General features: G+C 39.5%; 1 protein-coding gene and 1 pseudogene across 1 annotated transcript; one reads left to right on the forward strand and one right to left on the reverse strand.

Moving 5' to 3' along the window:
- Positions 1–27: 27 nt before the first annotated feature.
- Positions 28–19,077, forward strand: POLR3F (RNA polymerase III subunit F). The gene is made up of 9 exons (XM_058287620.1): positions 28–481; positions 1,797–1,914; positions 6,787–6,854; positions 7,353–7,420; positions 8,826–8,938; positions 15,042–15,185; positions 15,385–15,492; positions 17,084–17,275; positions 18,283–19,077. The coding sequence occupies exons 1-9, from the start codon at positions 420–422 to the stop codon at positions 18,358–18,360; spliced, it is 951 nt and encodes a 316-aa protein (XP_058143603.1). The 5' UTR covers positions 28–419; the 3' UTR covers positions 18,361–19,077.
- On the reverse strand, positions 4,999–5,676 carry LOC105747497 (rRNA-processing protein FCF1 homolog pseudogene; annotated as a pseudogene).
- Positions 19,078–20,497: the final 1,420 nt, after the last annotated feature.

A 20,497-nucleotide genomic window follows, 5' to 3' on the forward strand; every position in this document is an offset into this window, starting at 1 on the left:
AACTCGGTTTCCTTAGCAACTAGCTCCGCCCCTGCAGCTTGGCAAGGAGACTGGTACCCGCCTTGAGTTCCTTTCCTAAGACTTCACCTTAGGCACCCGAAAATATGCCTTTACAGAGGTTGCAAAGTGCTCGAAGATGGCCTCTCAACTGAGCATGAGGGAACCAGGTTCGTTAAGTCTGACGGGCGTTAATATTCTGGAAAACAAGAATAAGAAAATGTGGCCGCCGCGGCAAGTGAGGCGGAGCAGGCGTGGCTTGGCCGCCTCTAGCTGACAGACAAGGAAAGACCGGCTGCGACACCAGGAGGAAGGCCCCTCATTCCCGACCGGCGCTGTCTTCAGGGGGTTCGCTGGGTTTTCCAGCTCCTTATACCGCGACTCTGCGTCTCTTTTCTATACGGGCCAGGAATTTCGCCCTCATGGCTGAGGTGAAGGTAAAGGTGCAGCCACCCGACGCGGATCCGGTGGAAATAGAAAACAGGTAAACCAGTGAGACTGTATTCCCGGCTCGGTGTGCCCCGCAGCGGACTTTTTCTCCGCTGATCAGGATCGGGATTCCGGGGGGCCACTGGGAGAGGCTAGAGCAGGTCCGTGAGCGCGCAGGCAGGGGATTTCGGGTTCTGGACTCCCTTCCCACTCCTGGGGACTAGAACTCAAAATGGCTTTTTGATAGTTTGCAATTTCGCTCTGATGCTCTTTTGAAAGTTGTGGTGATGCGCTTCTTTCCTATATTAAAGTGACCAGAGTCCGGAGAGGAAACCTTGGCTTTTTCCCCGTAGTACTTGTGGATGCATTCTGTGATACAGGCTCCCTTTGTCACGAAGGGAATTTTCACTGGAGTTAGGGATGCAGTATGTGATCACCGAGCAATTTTAAGCCAGATGGTTCCAGTGCGGTATTGAAGTCAAGATTTTAGTACAGCAGGGGCAGCATATAGAGATCAAGGAATGAAGAATTTTCTTGTTAATTTGTGTGTTATTATTATATTATTATTGAAGTACAGAAAATGTAGTGAATGCACAACTATGTGATTACACCAAATACCATTTCTTGTACACTTGGATGAATTGTATGCTTTATTAACATGTATCAAGAAAGTGGATTTGTTTGGGGAAAAAAAAAAAACTTAGGGCCCCTCAAGCCGCTCCCAGTTTTATATTCTCTGCCAGCGCACTGCTGTTTATAGATTTTTCGCACAGTTCTTAAAAACCCAGACTTTCTCCAGTCGTTATGAATAACACGGATATGATGATTCTATGACAAAGCGAAGATTTTAACTTGTTTTTGCTTGGAAAGAGAATTTCAAAGTCAGTTTCCAGTTATGGTGAATTGTCCTAACACGTTTTGCCTCCTGCTTACAGTCTTATGGCTGCACAATGCACTGTATTTTTTTATTATTTGTATTCTTTTTTTCCTTAAACTTTTTATTCAAAATAATTTCAAACTGAAAGGACAATGCACTATATCTTAACTTTGTCATATTTAGTCAATCTAAAAAATTGAAGCCTTAGCCTTAAAATTGTTTTGTGTGTTTTCATTTGACTTTTGTTCTAATTTAAAGTTGAAATTAGTGAGGGAAAAAGTACTCCCTTAAACAACAACAATAGTAATGTAACATATATTTAGAAAGCATGTTCCTCAGTTTCTTAAATGCTTTGGTTCAGAACCATCAAAGAAACCCAGCTTATCTGTGAAATGTGAAAAAGACAAAATTTCAGGCTGTTCTGCTTGGATTTTCCCCCCACTGCCTCCTGAAACAGACAAACATAACATCAAATTAATGCCTTTGTTCCTAGGATTATAGAATTATGTCATCAGTTCCCTCATGGAATCACTGACCAAGTGATTCAGAATGAAATGCCTCATATAGAAGCCCAGCAACGGGCAGTGGCCATCAATAGACTGTTGTCCATGGTAAGGTAAATCCAACTCATTCAAGTAATCTTTTATATGTCATGGTTGTCATTACTATCTATAATGTAGCCATAAAACCAGAATGTGTGTTTAGCTTGGATGGATAAGATAACTCAGACTAAACAGGAAATACCTCTGACACCAGGAAACAGCTAACACTACCTGAAGTGAGGAAACAAGTTACAATTATGGGTCATTTTACAAGAGAAACAAAATAAATGGTATTTTGTTATAACTGTTATATTTGTTAACTTAATTGTCATTAAGGTAATAAGAACACACAAGTCTGTGCTCACCTTCTGTTTGCTTCCCTACTGCTAGCCTTGGGCACTTCTCTGATTTCTGAGTTGTCACAGAGCGAGTTCATTAGGGTATTGCCCTCCCCAAACTCAAAATGAGCATTTCAAGAGGGAAAAATGAAGCCAGTTAAATGTCAGCAGTGCTGTTCCTTTAGGAAGAAGTTCACAATTTTCCAGTGACATCTCATTGGATGTTTCAGTGACGCCTTTCTTCATTGTCTAAAAACACCCCATCTAGTGGTATTCCACATTTGAAATATAATTATTTCTCCTTCCTTTCCCCCATTATTAAAACTCCCATTTCCTAATAGCATTTCAGTTTAGTTTTAGGCGCCAATAAGTAAAAGACTTCTATACCAGTGCCTCATCTGAATGACTGATTTACTTTTTAAATCTATCACCTTTCTTGGATTTCTGAGGGTCCTTGATATGGCAATTTGCATATGGGGTAGCCTTCTGATAAGCACTTCCTTCAAATTTATATCTCAGAGTTTGGCAGACTTTTTCTATGAAGTGCTAGATGGTTACTATTTTAGGCTTTGTGGGACACAAAGTCTCTGGTGCAACTACTCTACTGGGTAGTTTAGCAAGAAAATAGCCATGGACAGTATATAAACAAATGGGCATGGCTGTGTTCCAATAAAACGTAATATATAAAATCAAGCATGTGGGCCAGATTGCTAATTTCTGTTGGCCCAAGGGAAAAGGGAATGTTGGTGATTTCTAGTCAATTCTCCATGAAGGTCTTCAGATCCAGGCAGGATAGAGGAAGGGATTTTAGGAGACGGCAATGGGAAATATTCCTTTTGGTCCTCTGACCACTCCCTCTCTCTCTCTCTGCTACCGTCCACCCACTGCCAGTCCTCTTAGCCATAAGCTAAGCCATAAAGTAGAGGCATTGAAGGATTTTAAGAACAGAAGTGGTTATTGATAAGGCACCAAAAATTTCTGATTTTCTCTCTTAAACTGTTCTCCAATTTGTCTCCTGTTTCCATTCCTATTAGCCTTTCCTGAGTTGAGACTCTCGTCTCTTCCATGGACTAATGCAGTAGCATCCTAACTGGCTTCCCTGGCTTCCCTGCTCCATCTGTTGCAGAGCAGCCCGCCTAGTCTATCCTTTTTTTAAACTTCTTTCAGGGTTGTTGGAAGAGACTTTTTTTTTTTAACTTTTTAATTTTTTTTTTTTTTTTTTAATTTCTCTCCCTACACCCTGTTGTCTCCTCTCTGTGTCCATTCGCCGTGTGTTCTTCTGTGTGCCCTTGGATTCTTGTCAGCAGCACCGGGAATCTGTGTCTCTTTTTGTTGTGTTATCTTACTGCGTCAGCTCTTGTGTGTCAGCTCTCCGTGTGTGCAGCGCCATACCTGGGCAGGCTGTGCTTTCTTCGCACAGGGTGGCTCTCCTTACGGGGCACGCTCCTTGCGCATGGGGCTCCCCATGCAGGAGACACCCCTGCGTGGCATGGCACTCCTTGCGCGCAACAACACTGCAGGTGGGCCAGCTCACCACACGGGTCAGGAGGTCCTGGGTTTGAACCCTGGACCTCCCATGTGGTAGGCAGATGCTCTATCCATTAAGCTAAATCTGCTTCCCCAGCCTATTCTATCTTAATTACAGCTCTGACCAAGTCATTCTCCCATCTAAATTCCTTCAGTTTATGTTAGGGATTCAAGTTCTTGGTTTACCACACTGATCCCCTCCCTTCCTTTCCAGTTTCCTTTCCCTCTGCCATTCTGCCTCAAATCTAAGGCTTCAGAAAGAATAGATTGTTCTTTGGACCCTATAACACCATGCTGTTTCATGCCTCAAGGTCTTTGCTTATGCCTTCCTTCCTTCTCCCCTTTTTATCAAAGCTCCCCATTGTCCATCAGGACTTAGATCTGCCTTTGTCTTCAGGAAGCCTCCCTGAACCCCTAGGTTGGGCCAAAGCCTCTTTATCAAAGCCCATCTCACCCTCTGCTTACCTCTATCTTTTTGTTTTTTAATTCAAATAAATATCCTTCATTTTTAAAAAAAGGAATATTAAGCACCAAAGCTGTATGTTGTTATACTGCATGTAGAAGAGAAAGGTGATTGTAATACTAGGTGGACAAGTACTTAACTCTGAAGTCATGAGTGTAAAAAACATGAAATACAGGAATGTGGATTTGGCTCAACTGATAGTGTCCGCCTACCATATGGGAGGTCCAGGGTTCAAACCCAGGGCCACCTGGCCCATGTGGTGAACTGGCCCAAGCACAGGGCTGATGTGCGCAAGGAATGCTGTGACACGTAGGGGTGTCCCCTGCGTAGGGGAGCTCCACACATAAGGAATGCGCCCTGAAAGAACAGCTACCCCACCCTTTCTAAGCCTGCCCAGGAGTGGCGCCACATACACAGAGAGCTGACGCAGCAAGATGATGCAACAAAAAGAGACACAGATTCTCAGTGCCACTGACAAGAATGCAAGCAGACACAGAAGAATACACAGTGAAAGGACACAGAAAGCAGACAACTGGGAGGGGAGGGCAGGAAGGGGAGAGAAATAAATAAAAAATCTTTTTAAAAAAAGCATGCAATACAAAGCAATACAAATTACAGTGCAGAAAATTGCACTAAAGAGCAAAAGGCAATAGTCAAAGCAAATATTGGACATTTCATTGGACATGTATTGCTATAAAAGCTTGCTTAGATTTTTCTTTGTATTTTTTTTTTCAAAAAGCGAGTGCACTTAATTACACTCAGTTAGCTCATAAGAGAGCTTGTTTAATGAAATATTAACAGAGAAAGTCAGTAGAAGGAAGGTAGAGAAATTTTGTCTTGCAAGGACTAGAACCTAGGGGCTCCATAATCATCTGGCATCCGTTCGATGTTGTACCTGTGGTTAGAAATGTACATGATAGGAACTCCAGGGATCTTTCTGATTCTTCGCTTAAGGTCCCGATCAGCTGTGGCCACAATATAACACTTGTGCTGAGTTACTCTTTGTACTAAGCAGTCATCTGCATAGGTTCCTTTGTGTGTGCATGGTAATCGTTCAAATCTTGGATCCTTAGCAATCCTTAGAACCACTCGATACTTCTGTCCCAATTTTTCAATTTCAGCCATGACACAGTCAGTTATACAAGGGATACACTTAGCATACAAACAGTCCATCATCGACTGCACTAAATCCAATTTGGCTTTGATGGAAAAGTTGATAAAGTTGGTATCAACCAAGATGTGGTAAGGTGGGCCCAGCTGTGTATTATATTGGAAGAATAAGCAGGAAGGGTGTTGAGGCACTTCTCTTTCCTTGAGTGCGCTGGGATCTTTCTTTTCTTTCTTTTTAGATTTTAATCTATCCTTTTCTTTGAGCCTCTGATCTCTGAGACTAAGCATTTGCTTCATGGTTGCATACTTCCTTGCTTTGTTTTGTTTCCCCTTGAAATAGAAATCTTAAGAGTTAAATGAGTTGGACTACATTGCATCTTCTTGAGTCTCTTCTGTCCCTTTGCCCAGTCCCGTCCCTCCTTCATTCGAATACCCAGCTCTTACCCTCCCTGCCCCAACCGGCCCTCCCACCGCTCCCTAAACTAAAGCATCACAAGCATCGCTTTGCACAGTTTAAGAGCGAAGGTCAGAATGTTTCTTTCTTTGTATTTTTAATACGACCTTTGTCTTAGTACTCAACAGATGATTTTGAAGTTAGCTGTGTGTTTTTCCATTAGAATTCATATTTGTTCCCCAAATACCCATCTCAACACCTGGCATAGTACTGATCTTCAGTAAATGTTCATGGATTGAATAAATGACTGAATAGAGCCTCTGAATTGAACTTACGGTCCGATTTTGAGTGGGGTTGGGGGAGGGAGGAAGGTGTAGCTGCTCACCCATATGTAAATCCATTTCCAAGTCCTGGGTCTGCCCAGTCTTAATTCAGGGGAAAGGGGCCCCTCTCAGCCCCAACTTTCCAGAACTACCAGAAGCATGTCAGAACATGCTTTATTTTACCTTTGATTTGTTATATAAAAATGATACCAGTACATGCCTTTGATCCATCAGTTGCCCTTTCTGCCTAATTTTCATTTAACACAATGAAAATTACACATATCATTGAATGTTTCTATAAGCTTTGTAACTCTTATTTAATCATCATGCTATACTATATTTATGCATGTTTGAGCTTTCTATTTACACAAATTCTATTTTTATTTTTTATATTCTTACTAAACATTTATTTATTTGAATTTGAGTATGAATTTTTATTAGTCTAAAGCTGCTTGTTTAATCACTTCTTCGCCTTTTGGCTAAGATCAAATGTAAAATTCTTTATGCATTGATCATATAACCAAGCCAGTATCTAGATGTAGGTAATTACTAGGTTTGAATATATTTTGAAAAATGATGAGATACAGAACTAAGTTGTGAAAAATATATTACATTGATATGTAGGCAAAAACTTAAGTCTCAAGTGAGGAATTGACAGTTAATTGTGGTAGGTAGAATATTTTAACCTGTGTAATAAAACTATCAAAATATGCATTAGTATTTGTCATTGGGTTTGATATATCTCCAAAATAATTGACTGCTATTTTTTATAAAAATCGACTTTAGGGTCAATTGGATCTCTTAAGGAGCAATACAGGTCTTCTGTATAGAATTAAGGATTCTCAGAATGCTGGGTAAGCACCTCTGTTTTTATTTCTAAGAAAAATATAATTAATACAAAAGTAATACATGTGTTGGGGAAAAGGCTGCCACAGAATTGTATACTATACACCTGGCCTGTTTTTCATCTTCACATCCTGTCATGAGTCTCATTTCTCAGAGATAACTGCTCTTAATCATTTGATATGTATTCTTTCTTCTAGGTCAATACATATAGATGATTATATATTTATATACAATCTATATAATCTTTTTTCTTTTTCCTTTTTTAAACAAAAATGGGATCATACTATCCATACTGTTTTACAACTTTGTTTTTTCATTTACTGTATCTTGGACATCTTTTCATGTTGGTACATACAGATCTGTCTCATTCTTTTTAAGGTAAGCTCTTGTTTTGCTAAGTAAGTCAGTTTGACGACCTTGTTTTCTGATTCATTTAAATAGTTGTGTAGATGATTAGATTATCCTGTTCCTCTTTGCCATTTTAATTCTACTTTATTCCCCTGCAGCAAAATGAAGGGATCAGATAACCAAGAAAAACTAGTATATCAAATCATAGAGGATGCAGGAAATAAAGGTAAGCATGTGAAGGAAGAAGTGGAAAAAACATTGGGACCAGATAGGGACTGAAATCCTGGCTTTCTGAAGTAGTTTGTGGAATAAGCTGCCACTTGTTTCAGAAGGGAAGGAAAAGAATATAACATGTCTATGCTTTAAGGACACCCAAGAGCAATGCCACTATTGCCTCTAGGGAGGCATGAACTCTGGCTAGGGTGGAAAGAGACTTCTAGCTGAACCACATGAAAGTGTTTTCTGTTCACAATAAAGAAAAGTTAAGTTTTGTTTAGTTTTTTAAATAATCCTCACTTTCTAGCTATATGATCTTGGAAAAAGTATTTAAACATTGTGAGCCTTAATTTCTTCATGTTTTCTATACATTGTGGATAACATGTCTCAGGGTTTTGCAAGGATTTTGTAACTCATAAACTGCCTAATGCCATGTAGCAGTGTCTGCGATATATCCCTTAATAGCTGTTTAATTCCCCTAGTATCCACTTGAAGAACTATATCTAAATTGCTGTGATTACTCTTTAGGATCTGTGTGAGTCATTTGACATTAGCTTTAGTAATTATGATGTAATCTGAAATTATATATTTAAGTTTATATTTATTAATTAGAAAATTAAACTGTCATCTTAAAAATGGACATATAAGAAAGCCATTCTTGATTTTTTTTAAAAATTTCTTCCTCTATTTTATGTGTGATTGTTTTGTAAACCCACAAATGCTCTAAAGAAAGTACCCAAAAAAATTCTTCCCTTAGTATGTCTCTACTTTGGGAAAAGAAGATTAAGCAAAATATTTTTCCATAAAATTCCCTTTCCATATAAAACACATATTTCCTTCTTGGAAAGAGAAAATATGGCTTACCGTGCAGGACTTAAGTGGCTGTAAGAACCAGTCTTTCTTTTTCCACCTCACAAATATAATCCATAAATAATGGATATATATGCTCACCTAAAGTTTTTTGCTCCTAGCTGAGAATCGCAGCTGACCACAACCCAAATTTAAGTTGTTCTCACATTTACAGTCTAAAGCAAAACTATTAGAAAACAGAGATTGGGGAGAAGGAGGGAATGGAGTAGAAAGTATTAGTTAATTCAGTAGCTTTGGAGATTTCCTTCCATTATGAAAATGCCCTTTTCATACATTTTTAGAAGGAACTACATGAATATTCCAAGAAATTTCCATCTGGAAACTAGAGCATATAGCATCTTACTGTTTTGTATGTTTTTGTTATTTTATCTGAGGTTCTTACCTTGAAGTCATTTAACTTTTCCTAGAGTGTAGCAAACTAAAGCTTTTTGCTCAAAGTATTGACAAGAAGCTTTATTTTGCTAGGTTAAGGATGAGATTTAAGCAATAGGAATATAAATAAAAATCCTTCAGTGTTCAATTTATTTTGCTTTATTTTCTTATAGGAATATGGAGCAGAGATATCCGATACAAAAGCAACTTGCCATTAACAGAAATCAACAAAATTCTAAAAAATTTGGAAAGTAAAAAGCTTATCAAAGCTGTCAAGTCTGTGGCAGTGAGTAGTTTTCTCTTTTCTTCCCCAAATATTCACTGTACATATGTTGCTCCACATGAATTTGAAGTTTATATTGTCCTTTAAGCTATGTTGTGATTTAAAACAAGTTGCCAAAAAAGATGTTTGAACATTTCCTTCATTTTGGGCTAGTTTTGAGAGCTGCTTAGATTTGTCACTGACTGTTTAACTCTTCGTGTCTTATCCCAAAAATCTAAATCTACTCTCTTCAGTGAAGAATTTTGGGAATCATTTTTTATTTAGAATATTATTTCTTTTCTATGTTTTTAAATGGAAAATTTCAAAACATATATAAAAATAGAGAAAATACTAATAAACCCTATGTACCCATCACGTAATTTCATTTTGCCAGTCTTCCTTGTACATACATTTTTAATAACAGCCTTATTGAGATATAATTTACATACCATACAATTCATCCTTTTAAAATAAACAATTCACTGGTTTCTAGTATATTCAGAATTGACCAACCATCACCACTGTTCAAATTTTAGAATATTTTCATCATCCCAGTGGCAAGTCAGAAACTCCAGGATTCAGTTCCTTTACCAGAACAACTATTAAACAGGCAGGAACTGTCTGAAACAACAGTTTGAAAACTCTAAAGTCTAGTCAATGCGAGCAAATAGTGAGAGAAGAGGCTGGTAAATTGTGGTAAACACTCCATAGGCTGTCACAACCCATTTCCCTAACCTCCCAACAGGCAGTAGTGAGGTACTACTGGTCCCTCATGCAGTTTCTGGAGCCAGAGTGGGATATAAAGACCTAGTTCCCTAAGATCTTGGGGTGGGAGTTTGGGAGTTTGTTTCAATCACAGATCACTGCTGTTAATTAGCTACTTCAGATCAGTGAAGGCCTGCCTGGCTCTGAGTGCAACCATTGTTCCAACCTGCCCTGGAAAAAAATGGCAGGGAGACTTAAAGATAGTAGCCATCCTCAAAGCTACAGAAAACAGTTAAAGGGCTGCATTTACTGGGCAAGTGCTGAATCAATAAAATGCACCTCAGAGAGCCATAAGAGAAGCTCTTGGTACCCTTTTGGCCTCTATAACCCTTCTCAGGGCAAGGTGGAGCTAGCTGGTGGATCCTTTGTGGATCCTTGGCCTTGTTTAGCTGGGAAAGACTGACCTGGGAAACTCCTCTCCAGCTTTCTCTCCCTAATCTCTCTATACCCCTGAATTTGCCATCCAGGCAAAAGAAACTTTAGACAATGAAAGCAATGTAAGAAAAAAATTGAATTGGGCTGCCTGGGGAAAAAACTTACCTTCTTTAAGTCATGTGGTAGAACATCTAGGAGAGGGAGAAGGTCTGTTTTCTGCAAAGGAGAGTGGGCACTCAAATTCCTAAGGCCTCTAGCAAGCAAGCCTAGGACAAGACACAGGCCTAGAAAAGTCAGGACTGTCCTGTACATTTCATTTACCTTGAGATGACCTTGATAGGAGGACTGAACTCGAAAGGATAGCACCAGCCAATGCAAAGCCAATTTGCACAGACTAAAAGCAGTGCTACAAGCAATGCTAAAGGGAGTTCTTCAAACTGAAAGGAAAGAACACTAGACGAGAGCAAAGTGGCATAAGTAATTAAAGTAATTAAAGGTACACCCATTTGGTTAATTATAAGTGCCAGTACTATTGTATTGTATTTTTTTTTTTTTTGTATGTAACTCTACTTCTTACCTGGTATAGGTGCTAAAATGCGAATGCATAAAAAGTAATGATAAATCTTTGGTTTGTAACATAAAACATAGGAATATATAATTTGTAACGTACAAAAAAAAGTGGGATGAAGTGGTATAGAAATAGTGTATATGTATGCTATTAAAGTTTAAGTTAGTATCAAATAAAAAATGATTGTTCTGGGAAGCAGATTTGGCCCAATGGATAGGGTGTCCGCCTACCACATGGGAGGTCCAAGGTTCAAATCCAGAGCCTCCTGACCCATGTGATGAGCTGGCCCACATGCAGTGCTGATGCGCACAAGGAGTGCCCTGCCACGCAAGAGTGTCCCCCGCGTAGGGGAGCCCCACATGCAAGGAGTGTGCCCCGTAAGGAGAGCCATCCAGCACGAAAAAAAGTGCAGCCTGCTCAGGAATGGTGCCGCACACACAGAGAGCTTACGCAGCAAGATGATGCAACAAAATGAGACACAGATTCTGGGTGCCACTGACAAGAATGCAAGCTGGCACAGAAGAACACACAGCAAATGGCAGAGAGCAGACAACTTGGGGGGGGTAGGGAAGGGGAAAGAAATAAAAAAAAAAAAAGATTGTTCTATATTTAGGATATTAAATTTTAACTCTACGGTAACCACAAAGAAAATATATAAAAATGCACCCAGAGAGAAATTAAAAGGGACTCAATATGTTACATTAGAAAAAAATCAATAAATATGGAAGTCATTAATAGAAAAATTAAGGGTCAAAAGGTACAAGACTTGCAAAGACTAAACGACAAAATGGTAGAAGAAAGGCCTGTATTATCATCAGTAGTTACATTAAATGTAAGTAGATTAAAATCTCCAGTCAAAAGGCAGAGACTGGCAAAATGGATTTTAAAAAAAAATACAGCCTGTCTACATGCTGGTTATAAGAGACTCACCTTAAATTCAAAGACATAAGCAGGTTGAATGTCAAAGGATGGAGAAAATATATACCATACAATTAGTAACCCAAAGAGAACAGGGTAGCTATTACTAATATTAGATAAGTCAAAACTGTTATGAGGATACAGAGTATAACAACAACAAAAAATTGTAACAGAAAAAAACTTTTTTCTGCGGTACAAAGGTCATTGTATACTCATAAAGGGGTCAATTCAACAATAAGACATAATTATAAACATATATGTACATAGTAACAGAGTCTCAAAATATATGAAGCAGATATTGACTGATTTGAAGGGAGAAATAGGCAATTCATTAATAGAAAGAAGCTTTAATACACAATTTTCAATAATGGACAGCACATCTAGACTAAAGTTCAATACGGAAATAAACCATCTAGACCTAACAAGCTATCTAGAAAACTTGACCCAGCAGCCACATAATAAGCATTCTTCTCTAGTGCACATGTACCATTATCCAGGATAGACCATATGTATGTCACAGAATAAGTCTCAGTAATTAAAAAATATATATTGAAGTCATACAATGTATTTTCTCCAACCACAATGAATAAAACCAAAAATCAATAACAGGGAGAAAGGGAAAATTAATAAATGTGTGGAAATTAAACAATAAAATTTTTTTAAAAGATTTATTTAGTTATTTATTCTCCTCCTCCTCCCTCCCCTCTCCCCCCCATCTGCTCTCTGTGTCCGTTTGTTGTATGTTCTTCTGTGTCTGCTTATCTTCTCTTTAGGCAACACTGGGAACCAATCCTGGGACCTGGGGTGGGAGAGAAGTGCTCAATCTCTTGTGTCACCTCAGCACCCTGGTCTGCTGCTGTATGTCTTACTGTCTCTCCTCTGTATCTCTTTTTGTTGCTTCATCTTGCCTTGCCAGCTCTCCACTTGGGCCAGCACTCCTGCACAGGCCAGCACTCTCATGGGCCAGCTCATCACATGGGCCAGCCCATCGCGCAGGCCAGCTTGTCTTTGCCAGGAGGCCTGGAGAATCAAACCCTGGTCCTCCCATATGGTATATGGGAGTCCAATCACTTAAGCCACATCGCTTCCCAACAATATAGTTTTAAACAATGAATGGATCAAAGAAGAAATCACAAGGGAAACGAGGAAATATTTTTGAGGTGAATGAAACAAAAAAACCACAACCAAAATTTATGAGATGCAGCAAAAGCAGTTCTGAGGAAAGTGGACTTGGCTCAACAGATAGAGCGTTCGCCTACCACATGGGAGGTCCAGGGTTCACCCAGGGCCTCCTAACCTGTGTGGTGAGCTGGCCTATGTGCAGTGCTGATGTGCACAAGGAGTGCCATGCCACGCAGGGGTGACCCCCATGGTGGGGTGCAAGGAGTGTGCCCCATAAGGAGAGCCGCCCAGCACTAAAGAAAGTCCAGCCTGCCCAGGAGTGGCGCCACACACACGAGAGCTGATGCAGCAAGATGACACAACAAAAAGAGACACAGAATCTCAGTGCCGCTGACAAGAATACAAGTGGACACAGAAGAACACACAGCGAATGGACATAGAGAGCAGACAACTGGGAGGGTGGGGGAGAAGGGGAGAGTAATAAATAAAAACAAATCTTTAAAAAAATAAAGTAAAAGCAACTTATATAAAAAAAGCAGCTCTGAGAGAAAAATATATAGCTGTAAATGCTTAAATTAAAAAAGAAGATCTCAAATCAGGGAACTAAGCTAAAAACTTGGAGATCTAGAAGAGCAAACTAAACCAAAAGCAAGCAGAAGGAAGGAAATAAAGGTCAGAGCAAGATAAATGAGAAGGAAAAAAAAATAGAAACACAAAACCAGAAGTTGGTTCTTTGAGATGATAATAAAATTGACAAACCTTTAACTAGACTGAAAAAGCAAAAGAGAGCACAAATAACTGAAATTAGACATAAATGGGGGGTCATTATTACCCTCCCCACAGAAATCTTTTTAAGAAGATACTATGAACAACTGTATGCCAACAAATTAGATAACCTAAGTGAAATGGACAAATTCCTAGAAACAAACTACCTGCACTGACTCAAGAAGAAATTGAAGATCTGAAGAAATCAATAAGAAGTAAAGGTGTTGAATCAATACTCAAAAACTTCCCAACAAAGAAAAGCCTAGGACCACATGGCTTCTGGGGGAAATATTACCTACATTCCAAGAAGAATTTACACCAGTCCTGTTCATATTCTCCCAAAAATTTAAGAGGAAGGAACACTCCCTAACTCATTGTGTGAGGCTAACATCACCCTTATACAAAAGCCAGATAAAGATAATATAAGAAAAGAATATTGGAGACCAATATGTCTTATGAACATAGGAATAAAAATTTTAAACAAAATACTAGCAAACTGAATTCAACAGCAGATCAAAAGAATTTTACACCATGTTCAGGTGGGATTTATCCCAGGCATGCAAGACTAGTTCAACATAAATTAATGTAATATATGACATTAACAGAACAAAGGGGGAAAAACACATGATCATCTCAAATGATGCAGAAAAGGGTATTTGACAAAATTCTCAAAACTGTTAAGGTCATCAAAAATAAAGATATGACTGAGAAACTGACAACCAAGAAGACTAACAGAGACATGATGAGTACATGTTATGTATTCTGGATGGAATTCTGGAACAGAAAATGAACATTAGGGAAAAACTGAGGAAATCTGAATAAAGTATAAAATTTACTTGATGTCTCAATATTTGTTCACTAAATGTGACAAATGTATGATACTCATGTAAGACATTAATAACAGGGGAAACTAGCTGTGGAGCATATGGGAACACTCTGTATTGTCTTTGCAAAATTTCTGTAAACCAAAAACTTCTGAAACACCATGTCTGTGGTTCCCTCACCAAAGATTCAGTGACTCCTCCACTCAGGGGCCTACCTGAAATATATTGAGAGTCTCAGTGCTGAGTCCAACAGTATTAGCAAGTGGGACCAGACCCTGGCAGCACAAAGACGCAACATCCATTTGTCAAAAGAACAGGGGAGCTGCTTTCCCTCTTGCTGAAAAGAGAAGGGATCCACACCCATGGCAGATGCCCTCTCTCACTGTTGGGATCTCATGCTCTGAGACACCCTCAGTATTCACCAAGCATAATACCTAGAAAACATTTAATCACACCAATTAATGTTTATTTTACAGAAGCATAAAGAGTTTTGTGGAACAGTGGTCATTTTAGTTACTGGGGGTTGGGGGGAAGATACAAAGAGATAATTTTTATTGCATTTTACTGTACATCACAATGTCATTTTTATATGACAATTTTAATAAATATATTTTAATTTGTTTTTGTTATATTAAGTTGACTATCAAATACACAAAGGTTTTTTTTTTGGAAAAAAAGTGGTTCTGAATGGTTCTGAAATATAAAGTTTATTTTTTACTTTTTTTTTTTTTTTTTTTTTTTTTGAGACTGTTATCTTCTAAACATGTGAACTTTGCCTGTTCTTTCCTAGGCCTCAAAAAAGAAGGTGTATATGCTTTATAACCTGCAGCCAGACCGGTCCGTGACTGGTGGGGCTTGGTACAGTGACCAGGATTTTGAATCCGAATTTGTAGAAGTGCTTAACCAACAGTGTTTTAAATTCCTACAAACCAAGGTGAGACATAAGTGAGGAAACATCACTGCCATTCTTTTTTTAACTTTCTTAATAAACAATGTTTAATCATATCTTTTATAGAAATTGAAAATAATGAAATTGGTCATTTTTACTAGACAAAATATGTTTGACTGTATAAAATTAATCAGAAAACACTTAACTAATATTCTTGCTGAGATTTCTCATTCCTTTTCCCTAGGCAGAAACAGCACGAGAAAGCAAGCAGAATCCAATGATACAAAGAAATAGTTCGTTTGCGTCATCGCATGAAGTGTGGAAATATATCTGTGAATTGGGTATCAGTAAGGTCAGACTTCACTTTCTTGCCTTTCCATCATTTTCATCTTATTTATTTATTCCTGTCTGCCTCCATCGTTGTTTTTTTGTTTTTTGTTTTTTTTTTTTAAAGATTTATTTTTATTTATTTAATTCCCCTCCCCTTCCCCGGTTGTCTGTTTTCTGTGTCTTTTTGCTGCGTCTTGTTTCTTTGTCCGCTTCTGTTGTCGTCAGCGGCACGGGAAGTGTGGGCGGCGCCATTCCTCGGCAGGCTGCTCCCTCCTTCGCGCTGGGCGACTCTCCTTATGGGTGCACTCCTTGCGCGTGGGGCTCCCCTACACGGGGGACACCCCTGTGTAGCACAGCACTCCTTGCACGCATCAGCTCTGCGCATGGGCCAGCTCCACACGGGTCAAGGAGGCCCGGGGCTTGAACCGCGGACCTCCCATGTGGTAGACGGACACCCTAACCACTGGGCCAAAGTCCGTTTCCCATCCATCGTTGTTTTTGCTTGTTGTGTGCTCTCTGTGTCTGCTTGTCTTCTCTTTAGGAAACACCAGGAACAGAATCAGGGACCTCTCATGTGGGAGAAAGGCACTCAATTGCATGAGCCTCCACTCCCTGCTTTGTTGTGTCTCTCATTGTCTTTACCCTTTGTGTCTCCTTTTTGTGTCAGCTTGTTGTGTCAGCTTGCTGCATCAGCCCATCATGCCAGCTCACTGTCTTGCTTGTCTTCTCCAGGAGGCACCAGAAACTGATCCTGGGACCTCCCATGTGGCAGGCAGGCAGTCAATCATTTGAGCCACATCTGCTTCCCTCATCTTATTTTTTAAAACTTATTCTTCATCATGGAAATATCATTTACAGTGTATGCCAAACATATTTGACTCAGAATTCTTTTTTCAGGTGATACCTGTGAACATTCTGTAGAACTTACTTTGGGAAACACGTCCTACGCCTTTGGCAAAGGCAGTTGTTGCTGTTGAGCCCTGTCTGATGGACAGGCAGAGTTGAGGCCTGGCAGTGCCTTTCCCACCCAAAATTCAAAAATCTGTTCTGACAAGTTCTTGACTTTCTCAGGGACATTTAAGCATATGTGCAAAACAGCAATCATCATACCAGTTGTCATTTATTGGTATTTTCCTACTTATTGGATGCAAATGGTCTTATCAGCATATTCTTTTCAAGACCTGAGCTGAAAGCTTCTCACAACCAGTGAAGAAGTCAAAGTGGCCCCTTGGACAAGTCAGTGTTTCCTGGGCCCCAAAAACTAGGAGCTTGGATTGTTTAATATCTAAAGTACTGTTCTGCTCAAGCATACCATAAATCTCCATCAAATTCTAACCAAAGAAATGTTGGATTCTAAGACTTCTATATTTTACTTAGGAGGATGAGGATGTCAGAAATGTTAAATTTAGCTTGAGATTAGAGATCTATTCTAGCTTTTCAGTGATGTGTACTAATTTGGACCATTGTTCAGCCTCTTTGTACTTTAGATTATTCCTCTCCAACATAATGCTTCCCTTTCATCAAGTAACTGTGACATTTTCCTGTTTATAATACCATCCAAAAGGATGTCTTTTTGTCCTTTTTGTGTCCTTTCTAATGTGTCCCTTTTTTAGGTAGAGTTGTCAATGGAGGACATCGAAACCATCTTGAATACACTCATTTATGATGGGAAAGTGGAGATGACTATCATAGCTGCAAAAGAAGGCACAGTTGGCAGTGTAGATGGACACATGAAACTGTATAGGGCAGTTAATCCAATCCTACCGCCCACAGGTTTGGTTCGAGCTCCCTGCGGACTCTGCCCGGTGAGTCAAAGTGGCTTCACTTTACACCTCACTGCCACCAAGTGCACATGCTACAGAATGTTAACAGAGCAGGTACACTCCAGGTTTCTTCAGACTCTTTAGGGTTTGACCAAGAACTGCTCCAACTCCGCATATAACCTTGACAAATGGACTTTTAATGAACAGATCGTTGCCTTACATTCTTCCTTGGAATAACTTGGTTAAAGGAACTTGTGTTTTCTGCTCTTGACCCTGAAATGGATGGTTTTTGATGAGAGCTAATCAGTTAACCTAAGCATGAAGGAAATAGAGATTCTTGGAGTACCTACCACGGACCTAACATGTTTTGCTTCTCATACATGGTCTTGTAAATCTTCCCCATGACCCTAAGAACTAGTGGTATTATCTCCCCTTAAGAGTTAAGGGACTTAGGCTAGAAAAACCTAAAAGCATACAACAGAATAACAACCAGGATTCAAACCAGAGATAATATTCCTTCCCTGAAGCATGCCCCACCCTTCATTCACTCCCTCCACAAAGTTTATGAGCACCAACCAGGTGCTGTAGGCACTGTCCCAGTCCCCATGACACCTAGATTCTTGGGCTGCTAGCCTGTTTTAATTCATTAAAATTATACTAACTTCCTTGTCTTATACTGGGGAAGGTGGGTAGGCTTGAAACACTTGGCTAATCAAAAATTCAGTCATTCATACTTTTAGGGCTGCCTTACTGTGTTCCTGTTCCCTGCTGATGAGTGTTTCACCCAGTGGCCAGGTGTGCCTGGTCATCTTAATGATTCATAAAAGGCCTCTCAGAACTAACTTTATGATCACCAAGGAGATCCTGTTACAGTATGTTCTTAAATACAGACCTACTCCCTTTCAGTTTGAAAATACTGCTTTAAATATAGGTTAGGGTCTTGGTTATCATGTTAACAGAAATTTTAGTTGTGGTTGACCTTTGATTCAAAACTGTACTGTAGTAGTTTTAAACTTCAGTTTGACTATAAACTTTTTTCTTTTTTAAAGGTTTTTGATGACTGCCATGAAGGTGGTGAGATTTCACCTTCTAATTGTATTTACATGACGGAGTGGCTTGAATTTTAATAGCAAACTAAAAATTTTACATTTTACAAATAAAGTTAGTTTGGAAGCAAATAATTTAATTCATAATGAAACAATGTCTCATGAAAGCAAACTTCAAAATAATGGATACAGACTTGTTGCTATGACAAGATATTTGACAACTAAATTTATATTGGTAGAATAACCAACGGAATATGAAGCAGATAAGGTTGGTAGTGGATCTCTTCGTTCTTCAATAAATAAAATACTTTTAAGCCATGGAGAACCACATCTTTTGAAGCTTCCAGGACTTCGATAGTTCAAGGAAAAAGAAACCAAAAAACTCATATTTACCAAGAAGTATGGTGATGGCTAGAACTTAAAAATGCCCATTTTACAGTTATTTATGTCTCTGTCAGCTATATTTTATATCTAGTCCACGACCACCATTTGTTTTCTATTTTATTTATTGATTACATTGAGAAGAAAGTAAAAGTGGTGGAGGCAGGAATTACAAGCACAATATACAAACTTGGGCCATGAGGATGGAGAGAAGGTGGAATATCCCTTTTCCACACTATTAATTCCCTTTAATGTCAGAAGTATTCTTTTAGAGGTTTATACCATCATACTTACCTCAAACCCGAATGAGGACTATTGCCAAGGATATAATGTTTTCAGTGCATAAATATCATTCTCATCCTAAAGGGAGTATTTTCATTGTTCCTTGTTTGTTTAATAAAATTTCCTTAAGTTTCACTCTGCCTCATTTGCATTGTTTGCTGGAATTTCCCTCTAGATATCTATTTAATATCTAAATCACTGAACTAAAATTAAAACTAGGGAAGCAGATGTGATTCAAGCAATTGAGCTCCTGCCTGCCACATGGGAGGTCTGTGACTTGGTTCCCAGTGCCTCCTAAAAAAGACAAGGGAAGCGGATATGGCGCAATTGATGGAGTGTCCACCTACCATATAGGGGGTCCAGGGTTCGATGCCCAGGGCCTCCTGGCCTGTGTGGTGAGCTGGCCCACACACAGTGCTGCTGACTGCAAGGAGTGCCATGCCACACAGTGGTGCCCCCTATCTAGGGGTCCCCCATGCACAAGGAGTGTGCCCCACAAGGAGAGCTGCCCCATGCAAAAAGTGCAGCCTGCCCAGGAGTGGTGCCGCACACACGGAGAGCTGACTCAGCAGGATGACACAACAAAAGAGATTCCCAGTGCCACCTGACAAGAATGCAAGCAGACACAGATAAACACACAGCTAATGGACAATGGGGAGGGGAGAGAAATTAATAAAAATTAAAAAATTTTTAAAAAGCTGGTGTGACAGGCAGGCATGGCAAGCTGACACAACAAGATGATGCAGCGAGACACAAGAAGAAAAAACATAATGAGAGATATAACAAAGCAGGGAATGGAGGTTCCTGGTACCTCTAAAGAAAACGAGCAAAAGAGCAAGCCGACGCAATAGGCAGGCACAGCAAGACAATGCAAAAAGATGACACAACAAGAGACACAAGAAAAACATGGGAAGTAGGTGTGGCTCAGGTAATTGAGCTCCCGTCTACCACATGGGAGGTCCCGCGTTCAGTTACTAGCGCCTTCTAAAGACGACCAGCAAGACAGAAAGCTAACACAATAGAGGACACAGGGATGAAAACAATGAGAGACACAACAAAGCAGGGAGTGGAGGTGACTCAAGTAATTAGGTGCCTTCCTCCTACGTGGGTGGTCCCCGGTTTGATTCCCGGTGCCTCCAAAGAAAAAGACCAGCACACAACAAACAGACACAGCAAATGCTAACAACAAGGGGGTGAGGAGACATAACAATCTTTTTTTAAAAGGAGGAGGAAAACATAATGAGAGACACAACAAAGCAGGAAACAGGTGGCTCGTGTGATTAGGCACCTCCCTCCCACATCAGAGGTCCCAGGTTCAGTTCCCAGTGCCTCCTAAAGAAACAAGACAACAAACACAGCAATGGCAAATGAGGGGGTGGGGAAAATAAATTCTTTTAAAAAATAATAAAACTAAAAGTAACCCATTGCCCTCCATTCAAACTTTATTTGTGAGGTATCATTCTTCTTGTCTTCTTTTAGATTCCTTCCCTTATGCTTTTCTAAGAATCATGTTCTAATATATTTAAAGTGCATGGAACTTAGGAAACAGTCATTT

Source organism: Dasypus novemcinctus, chromosome 24 (assembly GCF_030445035.2).
Source record: "Dasypus novemcinctus isolate mDasNov1 chromosome 24, mDasNov1.1.hap2, whole genome shotgun sequence".
Lineage (NCBI taxonomy): Eukaryota > Metazoa > Chordata > Mammalia > Cingulata > Dasypodidae > Dasypus > Dasypus novemcinctus.